Consider the following 14,720-nt stretch of genomic DNA (forward strand, 5'->3'; position numbering starts at 1 on the left):
AAGTTTCCGCAGGTCACAGTTGCTGAACTTTGTGTCCACAATTTTATACTTAAATTAACTCATTTGTATTAATTCAATTTACAGGATTTACAGAAAAGTTAATGATTTCTTTGAATCTTGGAAACGACTATTGCAGAATAATTACATAATATAATGTGACATTTCCTGTGTGTGGGCACTGGGTGGGATTGACGCTGACCACATGTGGCCTCGAGAAGGAACCCTCAATATTAAGGAGCGTCCTACCTCCGCGACCGATAATTTATACTCAGCTCTAATGAGTATTTAAAATCCCACTAAACTTACAATAATTGCCCCTGAAATCTTGGAAACCATTAAAATCCATCATGATAAACCAGGGACATTACTCATAGATCCAGGCAGCGGGACTGTGGTAATCTTCTTATATTTGTTATCCATGGCCTCCGTCCTTCTAAAATCAACTTTTAGAATTATGCTAATGAGCCAGAAGAGCTCTAGGGGTGTTACCAGAGCCCCTCCGTGCTGTAGCTGCACAGGCTGTTACACGGGCTGTTATCTTCTTGCTGTAATCTCAATTTAGCAGAGGAAGTTTTAACAAACAGTATGAAGGGAGGAAATGCTCCTGCACAGTGTAACTGCCTGTGATGCTGCAGCACAGAGGGTCTCTGGTAACTCCCTCCAAAGCTCTTCTGGCTCATTAGCATCAAGTTGAAAGTTGATTTTAGAAGGAAGGAGGTCGTGGATAACAAATATAAGAAGATAGTCACAGTGCCTGGTTTATCCATGCTTGATTTTGATGGTAGATTTCTATTAAATATTGTCCTTTTTTATATGGTGAACTGTAGGCTATTACACACAAAAGAGCCAGCACTTTTGATAAGGATAATGTCAAAGTTGTAGGCGTGTTCTCTTACACCTTATGATAAGAGTAACCTGGGGAAAAAAACCTGCAAAAACCCTATTTGCAAGGCCTGTTAAAGGGTCGGATGTTGACTTAAAGGGAATCAGTCACCACAATTTACCCACCTGAACTAACTGCTATTTTATGTTGGGCTTTGCCCACATATGCCACCCATGCCTTGGTTTGTATTGTCCAGCTGCTCCTTCTATACCAAAATTCCACTTTATAATATGCAAATTAGGCTGAAGTGCTCTGGCAGAACAGCTCAGGACTCAGGTTCCACATCTCACTGGACACAGGAATGACATGGCTGAAGGAGGAAGAATGAGGAAGGGCACTGGGTGGATAAATGGAAGCAGGGACCATTATTTCCATGAAGCTTCAGACTTGAGACGCTGTACTAACGCCCCACCCCCAATGCACTTCATCTCATTTGCATATTTTTGAAGTTAACTTTTGACATTGAAAGAGCAGATGGAAAATAAAAACTAGGGCATGGTTATCACGGGTGGGCAAAGCCCTAATTAACACAGAAGTTAGTTCTGGTCGGTAAATCGGGAAGACAGATTCCCTTTAAAGGAGTAGTCCGGGTGCACAATGGGGCAGATTTATTAATCTGAATTCTGTCCTAAGTTACACTACAAAAGTGTCTGCACCACATTTATGGAGGGTTGTAAGCAGGGGTGTTGCCTTGCGCCCCAAAAAGTTAGTGCACCAAAAATAATGCTGACCCAACATAATTTTGTCCTAATTTTTTAGCATAAAATAGACCAACTAATAGGAGGTGCAAAGTAAGAGTAGACAATCTATTGCAAGGCCTGTTAAAGGGTCGGACATTTACTTTAGGTAAATTGTCTTCAAAATGCCCATATCTCTCCAGACTGTCCAAACTTTTGCAGAATTTGGAACCAGCTTAATATGTAATACTCTTATAGACGCTCAGCCCCATTATTATATTTTGGGATTCTGTAATATGGGACGAGCCGTAATCTTACTCAGCAGAAGTAATCCCGTCCGCCATCATTATACATGTCTCTATAAACCCTGGATCCTCTTGTCTTCCCTCTGATGCAGGAAGCTCAGGGGGCATCCGTGCATTTTTTGTGAAGTCTCTGGCAGAGAACAGACAGACAGTAAATCCCTGAAGCCAATTCGCAGCTCATGCAAATATTTCAAAGACATGAAAAGCCCCTGCCCGCGTTATCTTACACCGACAGAGCCGGATGGGGAGGACTAGAGCCCCGTCCCTTTTATGCAAATCACCAGATGCAACCGCCAGGCCCCGCTCTGCATCTAAACTAGTTAACGACATGGAAAGGTCAGGGAAGGTCGCGGTGGGCGATGCTTGTTATTACATGTCCGATGTAATATAGACATCTGTATTATTGTCAGGACGTCCCTCCACACTGCAGAGCTACGGATTCTGCGCTTTTACGGATCCGCCATCCCCCGGGAGAACAACGTCATCATACAATCTGTAATTTAGCAAGTCATAGTGCAGCATAAATACTGCTTACATCCGGTAATTGTCCACTTCACATCCTCCATAGGGTAATTTGACTGAGACACAACCCTAAATCTGTCTTAAAGGGATCATACCTCATCTCTTATCCTCATATAAATGTAAGTGTCTAATATCCAAAGGGTTAATAACAAAAAATAGAGGTCCTGTGAGAATGGATCTCTAGGGCACATGCCCAACCTGTACCCCATTAGAGTAAGAATTAGGTGTCCTATAGGATTGAGTTCAGCACCGCTTGGGCATGGGCCACTTTGGGCCATTCAGATGAGACTTATCCCCTTGTTCTCATGATCTCTGAACCTCTGCGTTTAGAAAATTATCCTCTTTTCTGTGTCCCATAAGGTTGTACAACTATTTCCATCATGTCCAACCAGCGTTTGTCAGTTTAAATCTAGTTATATCAAGTCCAATCTATGTCCATCAAGTGCAACCTAAATCCATCAATTCCACCTCAAGTCCATCAAGTCTAACCTAGTACAACAAGTTTAACCCAAGTCCATAAAGTTTAACTTAGTACATAAGATCCAACCTAAATCAATCAAAAGCAAAGACCAAAATAGTTCTCTCAGGTCCACCTTAAGTCTATCAAGTCTGAACTAGTACATGAAGTTCCACCTAAATCAATCAATCCCAGCCCCAGTCCGTCAAGCCCAACCCCAGTCCGTCAAGCCCAACCCCAGTCCGTCAAGCCCAACCCCAGTCCGTCAAGCCCAACCCCAGTCCGTCAAGCCCAACCCCAGTCCGTCAAGCCCAACCCCAGTCCGTCAAGCCCAACCCCACTCCCTCAAGCCCAACCCCACTCCCTCAAGCCCAACCCCACTCCCTCAAGCCCAACCCCACTCCCTCAAGCCCAACCCCAGTCCGTCAAGCCCAACCCCACTCCCTCAAGCCCAACCCCACTCCCTCAAGCCCAACCCCAGTCAGTCAAGCCCAACCCCAGTCCCTCAAGCCCAACCAGCACTTGTCAATATAAATCTAGGTAAGTCAAGTCCAAACTAGGTCCATCAAGTGAAACCTAAAGCCATCAAATGCAACCAAAATCAATTCCACCTCAAGTCCATCAAGTCTAACCTAGTACATCAAGTTCAACCTAAGTACATAAAGTTCAAATTAGTAATTAGTAATGAAGTTCAACCTAAGTCAGGGGCGTTGCTAGGGTAGCAAAAGATCCGGGGCACGGGCCCCAATGCATATGTACCAAATTTTCTGAACTGTCCACTCCTGTTCATAACCCCCTTAAATGTTCTTGCACCAACAATAACTGTACCTATACAGTTACAGGAAACACAGGCGAAATCCCTACCTATTCCATTCACTAAATGCGGGTGACATGTCCTCACATTGTACCTGTTCTATATCTTCTGCATTAGGCCCGGCGTCACCATGTATCCTCAGCAACGCGTTGTACCTGTGTTGTTTACCACAAACACATCTTATGTTATTCATTTTCCTCTTGTCCCTACATCCCGCCCCCCCACAGTGTCATCCTGCTGCTTCCCCTAAAACTCTGTAACAGTATTTTTAAGCACCAGTGTCAGTATACAAATAATGCTTCCTAGTAAAATTCCCCCCATTCCAGGCCCTATACCATAAAAAGCCCTCTTTACAAATCCTGTGCTGTATACCCCCCCCCCCCCCCTCAGTATGGCCCCCACAATTTATAATGTGGGACATTGTGGCAGTATACAGGCAGTCCCCGGGTTACGTACAAGATAGGTTCTGTAGGTTTGTTCTTAAGTTGAGTTTGTATGTAAGTCGGAACTATGTATTTTATAATTGTAACCCCAGACAGAATATTTTTGGTCTCTGTGACAATTGGATTTTAAAAATGTTGGATTGTCATAAGAATCAGGATTAACACTAAAGCTTCATTACAGACACCAGTGATAACTGTTATAGCTGATTATTGTAGCTTAGGACTAAAGTACAGCAAATTTCCAAAATCCAGAGGTCCGTTTGTAACTAGGGGTCGTATGTAAGTCAGGTGTTCTTAAGTAGGGGACCGCCTGTACTGTCCTGATTTTGGCTCCCAAACTTAGTAATGACCCACGCGCATTAAAGGGAACCTGTCACCACATTTGCACATATACTGCCAGTGACAGGTTCCTATAGAGCGCTAATAACTGACTGAGGCCCTTTCTTAGCTAAAAATTGTTTGGCTTACATCCACTTAAATCACCTTATATATTATATTATCTGGCATCAGAGGGGAGTGTCCTGCTCATGGGGCGTGGCTCACTGGTATCTCTGACTCTTCTCTCTAAGGCTGCCACAGATGAGTCAGAAAAGCTAATTTGCATATCAGAAAAATGACTGTAATTATGGTTACTGGCAGGTAATTTTTGGTGATATGAAGAGGACTTGTAACCCTTTATCAGCAGGCATTGTTAGTCATGGGGGTTAAAATCTGGTGACAGGTCCTCTTTAACTCCACATTCACTTTTAGACACTGTACATTAGCCACATTTTATAATGAACCATCTAATTACCTGTCCTAGTTTATGGTCCCATACATTACATTATGCCTCTGTCTTGTGTCACTTGCACTTAATAATGACACCCATTGTGCCACCCACCCAATAAATGTTACATACATTTGGCCTATGTGCTATAATGCCACCCTCTTAATTCTTGTATACCCCACCTAATTCCCTCTCACTGTGACTCCTAACCTCCTAACACTAACAAATGCCCTCTCAAAGACCCTACACTTTACGCCCCATAATTGTGTCCCCCTCCCCAATTGGTTTCTCCTTCCTAATAATCCCCTTCCCCCATTGTGCCCCCTGTCCACGTAATGCCCCCTGTCCACGTAATGCCCCCTGTCCACGTAATGCCCCCTGTCCACGTAATGCCCCCTGTTCACAGTAATGCCCCCTGTTCACAGTAATGCCCCCTGTTCACAGTAATGCCCCCAGTCCACTATAATGCCCCCTGTCCACTATAATGCCCCCTGTTCACAGTAATGCCCCCAGTCCACATAATGCCCCTTGTTCACTATAATCCCCCCAGTCCACATAATGCCCCCTGTTCACAGTAATGCCCCCATATAAAGTAATGTCCCCAGTCCACAGTAATGCCCCTTGTTCACTGTAATGCCCCTTGTTCACTGTAATGCCCCATGTTCACTATAATGCCCCCAGTCCACATAATGCCCCCTGTTCATCAAGCCCAACCCCAGTCCATCAAGCGCAACCCCAGTCCATCAAGCGCAACCCCAGTCCATCAAGCGCAACCCCAGTCCATCAAGCGCAACCCCAGTCCATCAAGCGCAACCCCAGTCCATCAAGCCCAACCCCAGTCCATCAAGCCCAACCCAATCTGTTTAAATTTAGATTAGTCAAGTCCAAAGTAGGTCTATCAAGTCTAGCCCAGTACATCAATTCAACCTAGTTCCATAAATTCCAACTTGAGTCCATGAAGTCCAACTAAATTCATCGAGTCCAACCTGAGTCTGTCAAGTCTAACCTTTTAAAGTCACAGGGGGAGATTTATCATCAAGTTTCTGTTCTAGTTGCCCATGGAAACCAATAAGAGCTCAGCTTTAATTTTACAAACATCTGTGGGCAAATAAAAGCTGAGCTCTGATTGGTTCCCATGGGCAACTCAAATAGTTCTAGTCTAAGAGACTTATGAGAAATCTCCCCCACAATGTCTAACATTACTTTAAAGGGCTTGTCACACAATAACAATAGGATATGATATACCTATTATGCATCCGATCACAGGGGTGGCATCACATCAATGATGGCATGTAGGAGTCCTGAGGAGTAATGGCTACACAGGTTTCCCTTGTTGTGACTGGTAGGACCCTGGGTGATCGGTTAGTTATGATGTATAACACGGAGAGGTAGTAATTTGGTAGTAACTGTGAAAGTACCCCTTTAAAGGACCTCTGGACAGTAAAATTTGTTCTCCCATCTATGAGCCATCCCATTAACTTATTAGATGGCTAGACACGCAGTCATAATCATATCATAAACCAGAAACAGCGCCACTCTATTGTTCAGGCAAGATCTGGTATTGCAGCTCAGGCCCCTTTACTTGAATGCAATACTATACATAGTCTGCCTTACTGAAAGGAGGGGTGCAGTGCAGTATCTGGAATGGACTCTCACTTCAATGATATTAACATTGGAGGACTGTGCGTCCGGCCCTTACAAGTAAGTTTTATATATTTCCATCTGATAATTATAAATCCAGTTATTACAGCATTTATATCTTTGTCTACACATTAACTCAATACTCCCCATCCACTAGATCATTGCCTATCACATACCACACACACGCACATATATACATATATATTATACCATAAGCATCTGCGACTAACCAGCCGAAATCTTGAATTACGCTTATTTTTTTTTATATGACGCACTGTCCATCACACACTGCAGTCCTCACTATACAGAATTAACTGTTTAATAAGTGCCTAAAGGTACAGAAGGTCCCCTACTTAAGGACACCCGACTTGCAGACAACCCATAGTTACAGACGGACCCCTCTGACCTCTGGTGAAGTCTCTGGATGTTACTATAGTCCCAGGCTGCTATGATCAGCTATAAGGTGACAGTCATGAAGATTTATTGATAATCCTTGGTCCCATTAGAGCAGAAAATTTAGAAAATCCAATTGTCACTATAATAAAATTACCTGTTCCGACTTACATACAAATTCAACTTAAGCACAAACCTAAAGAACCTGTCCTGTACGTAACCCGGGGACTGCCTGTATACATAAAGTACAATGTATATCGTGGCTGTGGAATGTATCAGCTCTTCGATGGGAATTCCGTAAGGGGATGATAAGGCTTATTACGCCAACCGGAAAGGAATGAGTTAAAGGGGCAGTGATACAGAACATGATACGGCAAAATGTATAGTCGTATAGGCCTATATATAGGAGAATAGGGTTAAACAGGAACAGCACAAGGCGTGTAATGTATGGAGAGCACAATATGCACCTACCATTCCTCCCAGCGGTTCTCCAGCCAGCTCCCGTCATCCTCGCTGGATTCCATCCGATCGGACCAGAGGGCCTCCGCCTCGCCCCGCCGCCTGCCTCTAAAATACCAGGCTCTCTTCCTCTCCGCTGCGCATCTCCGCTCATTAAAAATACATGGCAGCAAGTGTCTGACAACAGCACAATCTGGCCGGTGTTGGGTTTCAGAGAGAAGCCAAACTCTGTCTGTCTGGGGGGGGTCGATAACCGGTTATCTCGCTGCTTTACCTCTTCCAGGAGACGACGCTTAATAATGGACGACTGAGCATTGAGAGAACACTTAAGGCAAAGGGAGACGCCGGAAGAATCCCTTCATCTCTACATCAGAGTCTTATAGTGAGGACAAGTCATTCAATCAACTTGCATCAGAGGCACTACAATGCCCAGCATGCCTTCCAGTCAATGCTTGGGCCTGGTGGTATAACCCGAAGCTCCTGGACCCCAATACAATAAATCTGTAACATGCCATCCAATAAACAGGGTCAGCTCCAGGTCTCAGTAGGCCCCTGAGTAACAGAGCCTCAGTGGGCCCCATTGCAGTGAACTCACACTTTCTAAAAATTCAGAAACTAAAACAGTCTCCTGTTCCCTAAAATTTATCATCCCAAACAGTTCATGGTTATTTTATATACAGCCCCCCTCATACCCTATTGATTTATTATATAAAGCCTTAGGTGGCCCCCCCCCCCAGCAGCTCTGGGCCCTAGCATTTGCTCGGTCATGCCCAGTGCTGGCGCCGGCCCTGCCGATAAAGTTATTTGGCAGAGAGGGGATTGAACCCCTAAAAGCTCCTAATCCACCGCCCTGGTGACCCTAATGTGCAGCTATAAAAAGCTGTGACTAAATGACTAGAGTCAGGAATGATTAGAAACTTACTGACCTACATTTATTAAAGAGTTTGCGCCAGTTTTCTGTCCGACTTTGCACTGGGAAGAACGTGCAAACTCCTTGGACATGTATTTATAAAGTGTCTGCGCCAGTTTTGTGTCGTGGCTGCGCCGTGTCCGACAAGTCGGAAATAATGTGCATCTAAAAGGGGAGAGTTTCTGCTTAGTCGGACCGTGCGCCACAATTATTACTGACTGCAGCATGAACAAAGTGCATCAAAACAAGGCGTGTTCTGTCAGAGCACTGCAGGGGGGGCGCCAGATTCATGGAGACCATGGGGCAGATTTACGTACCCGGTCAATTCGCAATCCAGCGGCGCGTTCTCTGCGGTGGATTCGGGTCCAACCGGGATTTATTAAGGCTGTTCCTCCGACGTCCACCAGGTGGGGCTGCTGCGCTGAAGTTCCCCGGAACGCACTGGAGTACACCGAGCCGGGCTGAGTGAAGGTAAGTGCAAGCTCCGCGACACATTTTTTTAAAAAAATGCGGTGGTTTTTCCGAATCCGTCGGGTTTTCGTTCGGCCACGCCCCCCGGGGCAATTCAGGGAAATCGGCACAAATCGAAAATATTCGGGTAACACGTCGGAAAAACCCGAATCGGGCCCTTAGTAAATGACCCCCCATGTGACACATTTCATGAACCTGTTGCGCTCCGCACCCTCTACAGACAAACTGCGCATGTATTTTTGATATATTTTGGGCAACTGTTCAAGAACCCTGCAGCAAGACCTGAAGAGGACGCTACACACATGGCATCCAAGAAATATTGAAATTTGAAACACCTTTGCATAGAGGAAAGGTCCAAATTTCATCTGGGTCTTACGTGCAACTTTGATTAGTTGTTAGTTAATTAGTTTATTCAACTAGTTGAGGTGACTAGACCAAGAAGGGGATCAGGAGGTTATAAATCAAGGGGGTTCAGTTATTTTTTTTGTTTTTTTAATTGGGGATTTGACATCATCTTGGGTACTTCAGACTCTTAATAATAGCAAACTGTACCCCATGCATGTATCTGACCACATGAAATCACAGCAGCCTCCATGGATTTCTACTCCTCTCCATTATCCATGGAGCCTGATTTGATTTCATGTAATCACATACATGGTGTACAGTTTGCTATTATTAGAAGGCTAAATGACCTGCGATTATGTCACTGGTCACATGTCATGAATGTAACACAAGGCATGACCGCTCAGGTCCGCCGGAGTTCACCTTCTTCTTCCTGGTGCATGTAAGTGCTTGGCTTGCGACACAAATTTGAATGTTAAATCCCACGCTCAGTCCGGCGGCCCGCCTCCCGATTTCTGTCGCATGAAAGCGGGCGTCTATGCCCCAAAATCCAATCGCGTGTGACACAATCCCCTTCTAAATGCGATGCACATCAGAAATCGTCGGATATTCCGACGATACTGCGAACACTTAGTAAATGAGCCCCAATATTTCCCATTTGTACATAGAGCTTTATATGTCTGTATTTGAATATTAGCAGATGGTCCCTAAGTACAAGGAGGCGGGGCAGTGATTTGTAGAGAGACAGAGCTGTCAGTCAGAATAATGGGGCGGGGCTCACTGCCAGCCGGAGAGAGAAGAGTCACAGATACCAGACATAAGTCACAAAAGCTAATTTGCATATGAGAAAAACATCTGTAATTAATGTTCAGAACGTCACTGGCAGCTTATTTTAGGTGATAAGGGGAGGACTTTTAACCCTTTATTAGCAGGCATTGTTACTCAGGGTGGTCAAAATCTGGTGACAGGTCCTCATTAATAAAAATGATGCTATGATTTGTTTATTATTGAGACAATCAGAGCAGGGGTGCACCTGCCATGAGGCAAGTTGAGCCTCTCGCCTCAGGCAGCAGAACCTGCAGCAAGATATTGGGCGGCATGAGGAGTGTAGTTAAAACAGGATCTGACGAGTAGCAATAGTGTCTCTTCACACGTGATGTCAGCACGGGTGTGAGACGCTGCATGGAGATCCCACTTACTAATAATAACCTGATAGTTAATAATTAATGCTGTGGAGGTTTTCGTCTATATCTCACCTCAGGCAGCATAAAGTTTAGGTTCACCCCTGAGTAGTTCCTTTGGGTTCACTTAATTTTACTTGCAACTGTAGGTGGGTCACAGCCTAGAAACTAAAACCCTTGGATGTAGAACAATGTACAATGAACTCAATGTAGATCTATCATGTGAGTATACAATGGGTGACACAAAATGTGCAGCCTCACGCCTGTTCCGTGTAACCTGCACCTGAACTATGACCCTTGCCCTCCCTCCATGGCATTTAAATCACGTTACACCACACAGCGCCTCACCGTGGATGAATCTGGCATCACGCAGACACATGATATTTGTACACACAATCTCAGCAGGGGAAAGCAAAACAACATATGGATGATGGCTCCCCGTGTCTCCATTATCTATGAAGAATGACAATGACGAGGACTATTTGGCTGTTTCCACTAGCAACCAATCAGACGCTTGTTATCATAGCCGTCTATGTGACAGATAAGTGGTAATGGCTGATTGGTTAACGGGATTTAGTTTTGCATATTTAGTATTATATATATTTGCTAATTTGTTTGTTTCCAGATTTTTTTCCATCCTCTGTGGGTGACTTAAAGGGGTTTTCACACCAATCAAGTTAGGCCCTTGATGAATGGAGCAGAACAGACATGGACGGCTGTCTGCTCCATTCATCTCCGGGTGCAACGAGGGGTCCAACGCATGTACCACGGACCCAAAGTTCTCTTGATCTGTGGGGATCTCAGTGATCAGCAAGTTAGGTCCTATCCACCTAACTTGATTGGTGGTAAAACCCCCCTAAAGGGGTTGCCTCTCCTTAATAAGTAAACCATAGCTCCCAACTGTCCGGATTTGGCAGAACAGTCCCGGTTTTTTAACCTCTGTCCCGCCGTCACGGGCAGCTGGCAGATTGTCCCAGATATTCCCTCCAGGTCCCGCACTGGCTGGGGTTGTCCGCCTAGTAAACTTTCAAAGCCAGAGCTTGCGGTACTGAATGACTATTACAGACAGGGAATCCTTTTGAGGTCGGGTTAGCGCAGAGCAGTGACCACATCATCAGCGTCCCTCTTTCTCTCCCCGGAAATGTTGGGAGGTATGAGTTATCTACAGCATTCTGGATATGTGTTTGATTACTGGAAGTCACACTGTTAGGTCCCTGGTTACAAAAAAATTAAGGGCCACTTTTCTGTAGGTCTAAATTTGAGAGAGTTATGTGATCACCAATGTGACTACCAGTCCATGGCGTGTCCTCTTGTGTAAACAGGAAGTCTCTCTAACTTCCTGTCAGCTACAGGATGACATCTTCCCCCCTATTTTGCATTTGTATTTGAGACCCCCAAACCTGAAGTGGAACCAACACAGACAAAAAGTGCAATGTAAAAACATCTGTTACACGTCTTTGGACCCACACACTTTACAAAACTGAATACAATTTCAACTGCATGGTGTGAACGCACCCTTACCAGGCTGAAGTCATGACAAAACCATACATTGTACAAATTATCACTAATGAGCATAAGTCATCAGGAATAACATGGATCACGTCTACGTTCCCTCCTAGGGTAGAGAGAAGAAGCCAATGTGACCTACCCCCGTAGTAGAGAGAGTGATATCTTCCTGGTGCTGGTTTTAACTACAGGCGGTCCCCTACTTAAGAACACCCGACTTACAGACGACCCCTAGTTACAAACTGACCTCTGGATGTTGGTAATTTACTGTATTTTTTTTTTTGCAGAAAACGTGATAACGATAATTAGAGAACAGCAATGACTGAAGCACAGAGAAAGATTATAATTACAATTTCTGAAGGTCCCACCAGTCACAAAATCAGTAGGGAGTGCACAGGACCTCAGCACCGGCCACAGGACATCACAGCTCTATGACTGTTCTGGGTTTCTTGGCCGTAACTTTGTCACCAAAGATTTCCTATTGGGTTTAGATCAGGACTCTGTGGTCATTTTTATTGTTTCAATATTTTCCATCTCAAAACAAATGCTTTACCCATTTGCTGTATGACAGGGGGACATCTTCCCGAGTAAAAATTGCTGAATGAACGTAAGGAAGGACCATGTGTTGTTGAAGAAGGTTCTGATACACACTTGCCCTAACCCTGCCATGTAGCTGTATGAGAGGTCAAATTCCTGCTGCAGAAAACATTCCCCAAACCATGACACTTCCTCCACCACCTTTCACTGACTTCTTTACACACTTTGGGTTCAGTCTTTCCTCGGTTTGTCGACAAACATCATGGGGCTTATTTACTAAGGGTCGTGTATCGCACTTTTGTCGGACTGTGCAGCGTTTTCGGGGATTGCCCGGCTTGGACAGGTATTTAACTGGTGCCTGCGATGGGATTGTGTCACAGGGATTTTTGGTGCAGCTGCGCTGGCTTCCATGTGATACAAATTAGCAGGCGTGCCGTCGGATGATCCGACTGATTGCAACTGAGTGCGGGATTAATTTTCATATTGTGTCGCATCCAATGCACTTACATGCACCAGGAAGAAGAAGGTAAACTCTGGCGGAACTGAGCGGGGAAGCGACACATGCAGGATATTGGGTGCATGATCGAACAATGCACTTTCTGTGAACTCCGTAGGACGGGTAAGTAAATGTGCCCCAATGTTTCCCATCAGATCCAAATAAATTTAACTTGTTTCCATTATTATTATCCTTTCGATCACTTCTCCTCTGTGTACACAACATTCTCCTCTGTAAAGATGAGTCTAGCCTTTCGATTCATTCTGCTGATGATCGGTTTGGTCACTGCAGAGTGGGCTTTCAGTCCAATACTCTTAAACTCTTTGGGGGTCATTTACTAAGGGCCCGAATCGCGTTTTTCCGTCGCGTTACCCGAATATTTCCGAGTTGCACCAATTTTTTTCCCTGAATTGCCCCGGGATTTTGGCGCACGCGATCGGATTGTGGCACATCGGCGCCGGCATGCACACAACGGATTTGGAAAAAACGCCGTATTTCTTTTTTTAAAAAGTGTCAATTGACACGCACTTACCTGCACCCAGGGTAGGACGGCGAACTTCAGTGAACTCCGACGGAATTCAGCGCAGCAGCGACACCTAGTGGACATCGGGCGCACTACCTTAGTGAATCGCCGGAAGACCCAAATCCTCCACAGAGAACGTGCCGCTGGATCGCAACAGGACCGGGTAAGTAAATCTGCCCCCAAGACAGATCCTTACTATGTTCACTGCTAACTGGCGAGCAATTCTAGCTGCAGTGATGAAACAATTCCCCATGGAGATTCTCTGCATAATCCTGTCCTCTCTAGAAAAAACACCATGAAAATCGGGACAATTGGGAGGAATGAATAGGTTCCCCGTATAATACTATAATACCCTGGATTTTCGGAATATAGATCAGATATGAGGCACAGATCTTGACAGTTTCACTACAAGAGGCACATAACGCTTGGCGGTTCCTCTCCTCATCTATGTGCAATACTGTCATTGTAAACACACTATAGCAGCATCATTTCATCAATTCCTTTACTAGACAGAAGCGCTGGAGGTGACTGATGTCACCGGTCGATGAAGGGTGAGGATGGGGGAAGGAGATGCAGGCGCCGGAATGACTCAACCATTCCTCTCTCCTCGGTATAAGATGACATCACTCTTCATTCATGACTTTCCAGCGGGTAAACAAATCACCGCCATTTCCACGCCGGTGTCAGCGCGCGCCGCTAAATGATTTTATGGATATTTATTCCTCTCGGACGGCGCTTCATGGGCAGGTTTGGACACTCTGACATGAATTCCAATTATCCTGACATTTGCCAATAAATGAAGGAAAAGGGCAAATAGATAGAAGGAGATGAGAGAGATCTGCAGCAAGCGAGCGAGGGAGGGCGGAGAGGAGAGGGAGAGATAATAGAGGAAGGAAGATGATGGTCAGAGAGGATGGAGGGCGTAATAATACCAAGAACATGCACAATGCACATAATAATACACACAATGATGTCACAGTACAGGGATAATACACACAGTGATGTCACAGTACAGGGATACTACACACAGTGATGTCACAGTACAGGATAATACACACAGTGATGTCACAGTACAGGGATAATACACACAGTGATGTCACAGTACAGGGATAATACACACAGTGATGTCACAGTACAGGAATAATACACACAGTGATGTCACAGTACAGGGATAATACACACAGTGATGTCACAGTACAGGGATAATACACACAGCGATGTCACAGTACATGGATAATACACACACAGTGATGTCACAGTACAGGGATAATACACACACAGTGATGTCACAGTACAGGGATAATACACACAGTGATGTCACAGTACAGGGATAATACACACAGTGATGTCACAGTACAGGGATAATACACACAGTGTTGTCACAGTACAGGGAT

The 14,720-nt window shown here is 44.9% G+C and overlaps 1 protein-coding gene across 5 annotated transcripts in view; it reads right to left on the bottom strand.

The window, feature by feature from the left end:
• The window catches only part of MAPK8IP1 (mitogen-activated protein kinase 8 interacting protein 1), a 55,146-nt gene that overhangs the window by 26,987 nt on the left and 13,439 nt on the right, over nt 1-14,720 (bottom strand). Inside the window, exon 1 of one of the 5 annotated variants that reach the window (XM_072118825.1) lies at nt 7,373-7,539. The exons of the other annotated variants lie outside the window; for them this stretch is intronic. Coding sequence (XP_071974926.1) covers nt 7,373-7,425 — 53 coding nt within the window. The 5' untranslated portion in view covers nt 7,426-7,539. Of the gene's footprint in view, nt 1-7,372; nt 7,540-14,720 lie in introns of those variants that run through there. 5 annotated transcript variants of the gene reach the window in all.

The sequence above is a fragment of the Engystomops pustulosus genome, chromosome 7 (genome assembly GCF_040894005.1).
Source record: "Engystomops pustulosus chromosome 7, aEngPut4.maternal, whole genome shotgun sequence".
Lineage (NCBI taxonomy): Eukaryota > Metazoa > Chordata > Amphibia > Anura > Leptodactylidae > Engystomops > Engystomops pustulosus.